This window comes from Myzus persicae, unplaced genomic scaffold (genome assembly GCF_001856785.1).
Source record: "Myzus persicae strain clone G006 unplaced genomic scaffold, MPER_G0061.0, whole genome shotgun sequence".
NCBI lineage: Eukaryota > Metazoa > Arthropoda > Insecta > Hemiptera > Aphididae > Myzus > Myzus persicae.
In genome coordinates this window covers 390,101-403,016 of record NW_019102619.1, presented here as the reverse complement: position 1 = coordinate 403,016, position 12,916 = coordinate 390,101, and the positions used below count along the sequence as shown (strand labels likewise).

Sequence of the window (12,916 nt, the reverse complement as noted above, 5' to 3'; positions counted from 1 at the left end):
AATTCTCTAGTTTTCCTGCTGTACAGGTAGGACAAATTCGGTCTTTCTGGAGTAAATTTCTTTATAGAAGACACTAGCTGTCATTTAAGTTCTAAGAGTAGTACTTAGTACTAAGTACCTATATTCTATTTTAATGTTTGTCATTAGACTATTAAGAGGTTTCAATATAAAACAGTGTCCTTCCATTGCCTCTTATGTCCCCTTTCCTGGCCACCTAACTTCCTGCAGAGCTACTACTTGTACATTCTTGTGTTTCTTCACTTTGAAAAAAAAAATGGTGTTGTTAACATATTTAATATATTAGTGCGAAATAATTGTTTGAACGGCACCAAGCACTGTAAACACACAACGCGTTTAGTTGCAACACTCACTAAGTTTTTCCTAAGTGTGCAGTAAAAGCTAGAATTTTTTTTTTAACAATATCATGACAGGTTTGAACGTTACTGTTTCATACAATAAAATAAAGAATTGTTCGATTTTGAAAAAATAATAATAGGTTTATAAATATATAATAGAATTAGACAGTAAACAATATATAAAGATTATAAACAATAAGTAGAACTAAGGATTTTGGTGACTTTTCCATTTTTTTCCTTTAAATGCTATACTGTATAACTGTTTTCGATCAAATTAATGTCACCTGTCGGTGAATGGGGAATATTAAAACTATATTAATAAAATAATAATAAAAAAATGTTAAAACTGGTATATTTGTCGGCAAACAGAGTTGTCGGTGCATTGGGATTCTGCAAAGTGGGTATGAATCAAAAAAGTAGGTAATATAATTAATATTAAACTCACAAGTCAATTCAAATTTGAATATATTTGTTTAATTTACTTCTTTAAAAATTTTTTTATCTTTTTGGTGTAGTATACAAAAATGAATAAACAATAGTTAATAATATTTATTTTAAAACTAAATTTTTTTTGCAGATCTAAGTTCACTACTTTTTAGAGTTTTTAGGTTATTTTTGCATATTTTTTTTGTGCATTTTTGTGTATTTTTTCGGTCCTAGCTCTACTAATAGTTAATACTTATTTTTGGAAAATAGACAATGTTTATCCATGTGTGCCATGACTCATCATAATAAATAATTATGTACCTCGATAGAAAATAAGTTTGTGTAGTACTGTGCTAGTAAGTAGTAGTAGTAGTGAATAGGCACTAACTGATGGGATTATGGAAATATGAAATAATTTTTCAATAAATATCATACTGGGCATTTCAGAATTTGAACCAGGTGTATGCTGGAAATGAGCTTGGAGTGGAAATTAAAAATTTTTTTAATACTGCTAAAATGGCTAAACAAACAATTACAACCATTAAAAACTAGTATGTTCAATTTCAATCATAATACATTTATTGGTTTTTTTTTTATTTTACTATAATTTATAACGAATACACTTACATAAGTAAATTATTTTTTAATAATATAATGTGTTGATCACTAATATTTATCATGATCAATCAAACCATGAACCAATAAATATAGGTTTAATAAAATTTAACGATTATAGATTATAAGAACAAGTTTGACTCTAATACAATAAAAATAAGATAAAATGAAATAATAATAATAATAATAATAATAATACAACTTACACAATATAATATAAATAAATAAATAACATCAATAAACATGGATTAAAATTCTAGCATTTGGTTAAAAAATATTTTATCAAGTTTGTTTTAGCCGAGGATAATTATATTTTGATATTGTGGCAGTGGAGTACATTACTACATTAATAAATATCTAGTTTAACTAATATTAATGTTTGAAATTCTACTTTAAAAAAAAAACTACACCACAGTTTTTAACAGATATAAAATTGTATAAGTGCACAGTAAAATTTAATTTTTATCTTTAAGTAGGAGATTAATAAGTAATTAAATGTATTTATTTTTTATATACAACATATTATAAGTGATCAAATTTCAACAAAAACTGATTTTCTAGATAGATTTAAATTATAGTCCAATATAAATTACAATCACATAAGTTTAACATCAATTGTTATAAGAATTATTTTATAAAGTAAATACAATTTTTTTTATTTTTTATGTTGTCTGTTAAAAAGACATTAATATAGTATTATAAACAATATAATTAGCTAAAGATGTAATAATGAATACAAGCACAAGAATACATGAATGAATACAATAATTATTTTTAAACATTATTAGGATGCTTAGAGTAGAATAGTTATCTGAAGGTAAGAATAATTTTTTCTTAACAATATTTTGGTTATTAATTTTCCATATAGATATAGGTTATATAGGTAATATAAATGTAAAATATTCTAATTAACTAATAGCCAGTAAGTGTATTTTAAAATATTAAATACAAACTGTTTAAAATTTAATAAACAATAACCTTTTTTTTTTTTTATTTGCTGACTATTAATTGATAATTTTTAATTCATAATATCAACTAATGGACTATAAATAGAATAAAATAGTAATTAATTTACTAAAAATCCAATATAAATATTGGATAACAATATAATAAAAATAAATTAAATTAATTCAAAATCAGTGTGTACTCCTTTGTTTTAATGAGTTTTAGTTGGTTAAAAACAAAGGATTTTGTTGTAAGATTTTGAATATGTACTTTTAATTTTTTTTGTTATCGATCACAGAATAAAAAAAAAATTTTTATGATAACAAGTATAATCTATTACGAATTGCATTTATCATATTCGTTCAGTCATAGTTTTGTTTGTGTTACTTGTGTTACTGTTGAAAAATATTCACACAAATACATTATAACAATTTTAACAATATTAACAAAACAATTGTTACAGCTCTTAATTTTTTTATAAAAAGGTTATACACAATTAACCTACATTAACAACATAAGAAATGATCTTTTTAAACATCACAGTAGTTTAGATCTTAATAAATCAAATATTTCTAAAATCACGTTATTTTACATTTATGATATTATAATATATATATATTTTAATAGACACATTTCAACAACAATATTATTTTTAACATTATTAACAACTCTTTGATGGTCCGTTCTAGTTACGGCCAGTTCTAATTGCCTAAACACTATAATGTTGTACATATTTTAACAGATGTTATCACAGTCTAATCAGTAAAATGTGCTTTCTTTGAGTTGCACTCATCATATAAGTAGAACCACATAGTTATATAGTTTGTGGCAGGAACACTTTTGCTAACATAATACATTATAAATATTTTGTTTTTATCATTATTGAAAACAAATGTTTTATTTTAAAGCAATTGGATTGATCATTGCATAAAAAATTGATCTTGGTGATTTATTATTAAATAAAAATTCATCTTGATATTAGCGAATATTCATCGAATATTACAATTGTTATATTAAGTTTAATTTTTTAATTAAGTATGAAATAGAAAAATAAATGAAATAGTGTATAACACTAATATTGTAACATAATAATCGATAAATTAAGAAATTAAAAATGTACCTTGGTAACTTTAAATCATCTTTTTTATGGTTTATCAGATTTTTAAATATGTTAAATAACATGGTTTTTAAATTATTATTAAACTTTTAAACAAAAAATAAAGTATCTAATACTTTTTTTAAACTGAACATTTCACATATTATAAAATGAGTGTAAAAAATATACAATATGTAATGAGTAAAAATTTTAAAATGTTCCTATATAAGATAATTTGAATTTTGGAAAATAGCGAAGAAGATATAAAGTTCTTTCTTTTCAAAATTATTCCATATTATTTCAAAAAAACTCCCGCAGTAAAAAAAAACATCAAAATGAATCAATTACAGAAAAATTGTAAATCATTGCCATGAATAATGGATTTAAAATAAACAATAACTAGATAAAAAAAAGATTAATAAAAAAAAAAATAGGACTAGAATGAAAATTATTTCTTCAAACATCTATAATTCAATATTTTTGTGTCTAGAGTGAATTAGGGCCAGCAATATTGAGTATTTTATTTACTATTACTATTTAAATCTTTTACAATGCTTTACATTTTGTATACTAAAAAAATGTTCGAATCATAGTTCTAGATAGGTACTTTCATATTACGTACATATTATTTGCCACAGTTCAAGCTAACAGTTATTTTTTAACCTCGAAATCAATATGAAAAAGTATATTTTGTTATCATTACATATTAAGATTTAACAACAAGTTATATTTTAAAAGAAGGAATTTTAAAGTGTATACTAAGTTTTGTAATTTAATCTTTTTTTCATAATTAAAATATATATATTTCAAATATTAATTAATTATTAATGACCACAAAATATAATGTATTGTGTAAATTTAAGATAGGTATTTTAAGTTATTGTTGTGGTAAATCTTAATTAATATCTAATTTTGTTGTTAAATCTTTAGAAATACATTTCAATATGTAATGAGAATGACTTACAAATAAATTATTTTTATTCAAAGGTTTCCAATTCGTATTCATCCAATTCGATACATCCTGAAAGAATTTATAAAATTTAATTTTTAATCTTTGTTATAATATAACTGCTGTCTAATATAATACTAAAATATTCTTATAAATCAAATGAGGATATTTTTAAAATGTACAGTAAGCTGATAAATACTTCATAAGAGCAAATACATTATAGTCAATATTTCAATAATGATTATCTTATTCTATAATATATTTTAAGTAAACACAATAGTGAAATATGTTGTCTCTGTCTTATCACTTGTAATGTAGTCCAAGTGCAAAACCATAGTATTTTAACCATTAAGACATAATAAATATTAAATTATTTAAAATGTTTACAGTATATTAAAAAAACCCAAGAAATAATATATCTATGCCTTATAAGTTACAATAAGTTGACACGTTAGTGTTATGGTACATTAATACTAACCATTGGTCATAAGAGAAAGACACAGTATTTTCAGTTATATCTGAATAAGTCATGGCACAGAGATGACTGATTAATCAATATTATTTATGAAAAAGGACATTATTTGAAACAAATAAACTTATTGTTTTTACAGAAAATATTTTATGATAAAATAAAATAGAACTTAAGAGTTTTATAAAAAAAATAACCACATCATTTAATTTTTTTAAACATTTGATCAAACATTTTGCAAAACCAACAGTTGAATTGATAAAAATAGATTATTTGTTTGTTTTTAGCTGATATATAAACTCACAGTTGACATAACAAACACATAAGGAGTCTTACATTGTATATAACGGTGATCGGAAACCGGCGGCCCCCACAACTATAGCCAGTGCAAATATCTCATACTGCTGTTACTTTTAAAAATAAGACTAAAAGATTTTAGTTTTTATCCAACACAGCCCAAGAAACTTTTTTCATTTTTGAATGCAGCATCAGAAATAAAAAAGGTTGTCGACCACTGGTATATAAGCATAAAACAACTGATACCAATAAGATAATAAATGTTTATCACCAAACCTTACCACACATTAATAGTTGAATTTGAAAATACTTACTAAAATAACTTCATCATAAAACATTTCGCTTTGTGGTTGATGAAAGCAAATATCTTCTTCTAGTAATTCATACCTTTTTAAACTAGAACCTCTCAGTCTTGCAATTCCACACACGTCCACTGGTTCAATCAAGTATCCTAAAATTATTGACCACCATTAACTACATTTCAATAAAAACATTTATATGACAATTTAAAAGGAAAATTAGATATTGTAATTAATTACACCTTTTTAGTATGCAATTTTTTTAAGGTCTAAACTAAATATTTTGTCACAACCTGTAATTTTGGAACTTAAAATATTATTAAATGTTATTATTATCAACTATTAAACTAAAAATTCATAAATTACCTAATACAACAAGTTCTGTAAGTTTGCTGCATACCCATGACAATATTATTAGTGGATTAGTTTCAATGTCATCTGCAGATGGTACAAGAGGCCAATGTCCTTTGAGTAAGCCAGCAGGGTTCATTGATTGTTCGTCAACCCAGATTAATGATTGCAATGTATTTCTATAGTCCAGTAATTTATTTAATACTTCAATATTCACCTATAGATTTATAATGCATAGTAAATAATTTCATTATACTTAAATATTATGTAATTAATAATTATTATAACCAATAGATATAGTAAAAGAATGTACCATGAGAAACTTACCACATTACAAAAAAGAACCTTAAGATGTGTTAATGGCATTGATGGACGAAGTAACTTAGTATGAAGGTGTTTAGCAACAATATGACATTTGATAATTGTTAATCTTAATTCAAGTTTAGGGCTACAAAAATGTAAAATAAATTTAATCAAATGTATTTACAATTTACATAGATTGAGTATTTACTATATAGATAGGTATAAAACAAACAATTATAAAGAAATAAAGTTAAAAGTTACCAGTATTTTTTAATATCTGCCCAAATATCATCACTTATATCTATATCCAACTCATTGTGAACATGTAAAACCAGGATTTCCAATTGAGACATTGAACACAATGCTGGAAGTAATTTGCACGTATTGGAATTCAGGTCCAAACTTAGTTTCTAAAATAAACATTTTTATTATTATTATAACTAGATAAACAAAACCAAATCAGATTAGGCAAAGAAAAAAAATAACTGACCTTTAAATTGATTAGCGACGACATACTATCAAAAGTGGAATTAAAACATGTCGTTTTGCTCTCTTCGTTAAAAATTGATGGTCCCAATCCAGCTAATTCCAGACGTTGTAAGCTATCACAACTATACTTGGATAGCATATGAATCAAAGCATTCCAATAGTAAAACATAAAATATCCAAAACTAAACCCTTCGATGTTTCCTTTTTGTACGACATTGAGAATAGCAAACTCAAAATAGTTTTGAATTGACCACCTGTACTGAAATCTGATAACATTTTGCAGTCAATAAAAAAGGGGTTAAAACTTTAAACTATAAATTGTCTGACATGTGTTTAAGATGGCTAGTCACTCACATTTCGTCCTTCGATAACTCACAGTGGTTGAGTTCAATGTCAACATTTCTCAACAGTTGATTGCTCATCAACGCCTTGACAACAGACGAAGCCAATTCAAAGCACTGCGTGCTCCGTGAATCAAATGCAAGGTGGATATCACGTACTAAGGTCACTAGGTTCTTATTGGCATGCTTCACTTTAGACTTGACTTCAGCGTACGAAGTTCCAGCGGACGGTATGTCCAGCACCAGACTATGCCAAAACTGTGGATGGTATAGAGCAGTCCTCCAGTGTTTGCAAGTGGATGAAGCAGCCACTCTGGATTCGGGTGACAGGTGAGTGAACACCTGGTGGAGAGCCAGGCTGGGAAGAGAGTTCCAATTGACGGGTTCCATTTCGACAAGAAACAATAGATATCAGGGTAACGATGCAACTAAGGTTCACAGACATTTGACGAAAAGCATTTTCGATCTCGATCCCTGGGAATATATTATTATAATTTATAATAATATGATGTACTTTCCTGTAACAGGTAGATATGTAGCTTCGTAGCCTCGTAGGAGCAACAATAACGATATAAGATAATAATATTAGAAATACTGCACGGTTACAGTCTCAGAGTGTACTAAAAACTATGGCAAAGAGTTTATGAATTTTTAATGTTTGTTAATTTTTAATTAACCAAACAAGTTTTTCTAATAAATAATCTAGTCCGAAGACATTTTGATTTTTGATTTCTGAGTTCTGCTTCTGACAGCAGCGAAGCGAACAAAATTTACCGACACTGCGATACCGTACGCGATCAACAGCTGCAGCTGTTGTAAATAATTGTAAAATGTAAATAGTAAATACTGTGAAAGTGTGAACCATATGACTGACAGTGTGCGCGAGACGTGTATGAAAAATATCGGACAACCGTACAGCCAAACGGCAATAAGATATCGATGTGAAAAAGTCACCCCAAACTACATCTGATGACCAGTTGCAATACAGGAGGAGAGAATGTTTTATTTTTATTTTTTATAAGGTATATACAATCTGTTCCTTTAGGGACAATAAGAAGAATATGTGATATCAGAAAATATTTACATGAAAACGTGATGGGAGGAGTCACCCAGTGGTTACACTACCCTTACTTGATAATTTTTTTTTTTAATTTATACTTTTTACTTTAACATTTAATGCTACTTTAATTACTCATTGAGAAGATCTCTACACCAAATAAGTATGTACTTAAATTAAAAATGTTGTCAGATTTCATCCAAATCACGAAAGTTTGCAAATTATTTTGTAGTTAAAAAATTAAAAAAATGTTAAATTTGTATAACTCAGGGTTGTTAATTTAAAACAAAGTTTCTCTTAATTAGTTACTATAAAAAAAATAGTTATACCAACTGTAGCCAAAAAATCTGGTGTTCAACATCCAACCTTGGTAGTTTTTTCACTATACTTGATTTATACCTTATACCTATATAAAAATTAATAGGTAGGTAGGTGTAATTGCGAATTTGTTAATATTTATATTATATATTTTATACCTAAATATAATTGTTTATGTAATCCCCCCCATAAAAAATATCTGTGTACAATGCACTGTGAACGCCACTATTACTACATTTATGTACCACAAGTTACAACAGTTATAACATTAAAATATTAAACTATATACATAAGCGGTATGTACTATGGGTACAGTATATTACAGTTCTGTGTGGGTGAATAGACCTATGTAAACTATTTCTAGTCATCTAGCACCTAGGTATAATGTATATTTATTATTTAGCATATTAAACATGATTTTAAATTTAAATTTATATTGACATTAAAAAACAAAGTTAACTTAAAAATGTACTTATTCTATCTAATTAGGTAACCGAATTAAGGCGTAGATTTTTGTGTAAATAAATAATTTTATTGAATACAAATTTCTATAATAGGTAATTCTGAATGAAAATTAGAACGTTTCATAACACCCCAAGAACTATGTGATTGAAATAAAACGTATTGGTATTTACATATTTTGAAGATAATTGAAAGATCTAATAATTTCAATGAACAAAGGAGAAATGTAGGTAGGCATATGGAAAAAATAAACTGAAAATTCCTTAAACACAACATTCAATCGTTTTAAACAACATTTACTCACATATTTCATTCTGCTCAAGTATTTTTTATAAAATATCTCGATCTTTCCAGTTCGGAGTTAGTTGAAGAAGTCCCTCGTTTGATATCTGATCTCTTGCTGTGGTCCAGCTGTGTATTGAACCCGAAGAGTCGATATATACCTAGGTAAGTTTGATTACCGATTGTTTTGGGGCTTAGGTATTTTACTTTTCAACTCTTAAAATTAAAATTTATTTCCACCGACAATTTGCCATCCGGGTTACGTAGGTGCATATTTTTTATACACGCGCAACGTAAAAAATATGCTAGCACAAACGACGACGGAGGCATATCCAGGTCACAGAATAATAAAATATTTATACAATTAAATAGGTATAAATAGTGTTGACAGTGTTGTACATACTAGTTACAATAATAGTACAATGAATAAGAGGTTATAGGTGCACGGAAGTTTTCATGTCCCACAAAATCCATCAATTTTCATTTTTAGTATACATTAATGTTTAGTTATACATTATAATATTTTCACTCTACCCCTGCACAGTGGTGAAACTAGGGCGGTGCAAAAAGGTTTTTAGCACCCCCCAAGTTAAAATTTAGCACCCCATGTTTTTTATATCTAACTTTTATTATTTTATTGAAATATCATGAATTGTATGTTTTTAAATTATCGAACATTTCCTGAAAAAATATATAGTTATTTGGTCTGACGCTTTATACTATGTATAATCATTGGAACTTGGAAAAAATATGTAAAAAAAAACCGAACAAAAGATGAAAAAATCTGGGAGGTTAATGTGCGTGAAGTGGGCCCCAACACCATGACCAATTTTTTTGAAAGTTATGTTATCATTTTGAAAATTATTTGCAAATATTTGCAAATTGGTTTACAGAATTTGCAAATAAATTCCCTGCCAGGAATAAAAAAAATAAGACCGGGAGGACCAAATTCACGCAGCCCCCCCCCCCCACAATATATAGCTAACGGTTTCAAAATACTAGGTAACAATAATTTGCAAATTAGTTTTCAGAATTTGCAAATAAATTACCCTCACGGTATGAAAAATATCAACTTTACGCTACACCCAACACCCCCTTTTCAACTACGAATTGAAATATGCTGCTAACATTTTGCAAATAGCCGCTAACTTATTTATAATTTCGATTTTCGAGTCCAAAATCATACCAAACATTGGTGGTTATACGTAGGTATAGTTTATATAGTATAATTTAAAATTATATTATGTAATACACAATTGAAATATATACTACTTACAGAAGTATTTTACAGAATATATCGGTGTACTATTTAATATAAGTTTAATATAGAATAATTGTTTCTTACCCTTATAGTCTTAATACATGGTAATATTACAATAAACATAAATAACTAATTTATTTTTTTAAATACATTTTACAATAAATAAAAAAAAATATGCAAATGCTATAAGTCCCGAACCTTGGTCATAAGGTTTTATCCCCCGTCACTTACCTTTATGTGTGAGCTTAGTTAAGTACCTACACTACTGTATATATATTACATTATTTATTACACTATAGTGTAGTAGTATAATATTATCACACAATTTTTAAGCAAATACTGCACACTATATTATAGAATAATATTGTTTGATAAAATATTAATGCCGAGAGCATATTATATTCACGAATAAAGTATCCATATTTTTATTACATCTGTAAATTTCAAAAACTAATTTTGATTTTTTTTCACGTCTCGACACTTCTAGAGTTTTATATTAAGTTATAGTTCAACTGTTAAGACTAAAAACAATATTGTGAGATGCCGGACAAAAAAATGGACTCGCGACAGTAGTGTATCTAAATGGCCTATATACGCAGAGTTCCGTGTTCTGAATTATATAGATTTAAACACTCCTAATAATATTTTGTTTCGGAATCTGAAATAAAAAATGTATCGTGTCATCCAAAGAATTCAAAAACTCGAAAACTGATAACAACATATTATATTATAATGTCTATCATCTATGGCATAAAAGCCGATCGTCGTCACTCATCGGAGACGATTTACAATTCTAATAATTTCATTGAACAAAAGATAAATATGTAAGGCAACAATAAACATTTACTCACATATTTAATTCTACTCAAGTAATTTTTATAGAAAATCTCGATTTTTTCAGTTCGGGTTTAGATGAAGAAAGAAGTTCCTGGATAAGGCGTTTGCACTCAAAATATGGCCTTGCAGCTATATATTACCCGAAGAGTCGATGTATACGTAAGTTTGATTACCTATTATTTTGGGGCTTACATATTTTACTTTTTAGACTTTTAGTCCAAAAATTAAAATTGATTGCCACAAACAATTTGCTACCCGGGTGAAGTAGGGGCATATTTTTTGTTCCCGAGCGCGCAACACAAAAAAATACGCTAGCACGAACGACGACGGCATATCCAGATCGCAGAATAATAACATATTTATACAATTAAATAGATATAAATAGTGTTGTACATACTAGTCATACTACAACAGTAGTATACTAGTATAGTACACGGGAGTTCTTATGTCCCTCAAAATTCAAAAAATTTTATTTTTAGTTTATATACATGTTAAGTAATATATTCATATATTACTATGCCGTCTGCTTGTGGTCAGACCGCGAATTAAAGTGACGCCGTCGTACATCAAACATCAAATTATTTTATAAAGCTGGGAAAGTCGCTCTGCTGATTATTGAATATCTATCGGAAATTAAATAAAGAAATTTTAAATTTTAAATATTCTCGAATAGCTTAAAATATACCTAACCAATGCACTCAAAATTAATACATAAAATATTAATTATTAATTTCGTGCTCGACAGTATTCAGAGAAAAGATTTAACTTGGAATTTTACAAACTATTATAGTTGGTATTGTCGGTATACGGTAAATGTGATGCATTCGGCACTGAATACCTTTATGTTAAATCTAAAAAGTAGTAATCACATTTATTTACAATAAGATTTTTATTTAATGACTCATAAAAAAATATGCTCGTGCTTCAAATATTTAGACACCACCTTTATTAATTATTAAATTAAAAATTAAAATAATAGGTACCTACTTTATATATTGTTGTAATTTAAACTTTAAAATTATAAACTATTTTGGTTATTGTTATACCGCATTTCATTATCTTAATGATCAAATCTCAAACACGGACCTCCTTGATATAACAATTTGTAATATACCATAAATCTATGGTTTTATCATATTGACGTAGTACTTATAAATTATAATGCAATCCGTGGCGATTGTCGAAGTAGTTGCAAAGACGCAATCGATCTAAAATTTCAGTTAGCGAAGCTGCAGACATAAAAAAGAAACATGAAGCGATCCGTACGGTTTTTTTTCCATAGTAAATCTCAATATTTTAAGACTTAATAAGTTCAGTCATATTTCTGATTCATTCCGCGGTGCACACACAATATCAGGAATTCCGCCGAAGCCCGAAAGCGTCGATGTTTAAAGTAATTAATTTTGGTTGAAATAGTACTTGAAATAGATATTCATTATACGGTTTAATTTAGAAATACCCGTTATAAGTGATTACTCATAAGACACAATTTTAATTTATAACCTATAATTTTTTTTAAATCCAAATTTAGCAGTTACAGGACACTATTAATTTAGTGTTATATATATTTCATTGTTCTATTATAATATATTAATATTGCATTATATTATAGTTGTATCCAAAAAACAAATATTTTCACAGAGTGGTGAACGCCCTATCCTAAAAAGTAATCACCCCGTACGAGTGATTATGAAAAATATACTTATATACTAGTATAGGTATCTTTATATAATATAATAAATATAGTAATGAAATAAATAGAC

At 27.0% G+C, this 12,916-nt stretch overlaps 1 protein-coding gene across 1 annotated transcript; it reads right to left on the bottom strand.

Annotated features, from left to right (window-relative positions):
* Window positions 1-4,325: 4,325 nt before the first annotated feature.
* Window positions 4,326-7,772, bottom strand: LOC111032709 (F-box only protein 33). The gene is made up of 7 exons (XM_022313146.1): window positions 6,950-7,772; window positions 6,597-6,861; window positions 6,368-6,516; window positions 6,131-6,251; window positions 5,819-6,020; window positions 5,468-5,604; window positions 4,326-4,459 (listed from the first exon to the last, which is right to left on the bottom strand). The coding sequence occupies exons 1-7, from the start codon at window positions 7,324-7,326 to the stop codon at window positions 4,334-4,336; spliced, it is 1,377 nt and encodes a 458-aa protein (XP_022168838.1). The 5' UTR covers window positions 7,327-7,772; the 3' UTR covers window positions 4,326-4,333.
* Between the last annotated feature and the right edge of the window lie 5,144 nt (window positions 7,773-12,916).

Coding starts and splice junctions, on each gene's coding strand:
- LOC111032709 (XM_022313146.1), bottom strand. CDS start 7,326: ATGGAACCCGTCAATTGGAACTCTCTTCCCAGCCTGGCTCTCCACCAG. Junction 6,517..6,596: donor CGTCGCTAATCAATTTAAAG/GTCAGTTATTTT, acceptor TGTTTATTTTAG/AAACTAAGTTTGGACCTGAA. Junction 6,252..6,367: donor GCAGATATTAAAAAATACTG/GTAACTTTTAAC, acceptor ACATTTTTGTAG/CCCTAAACTTGAATTAAGAT.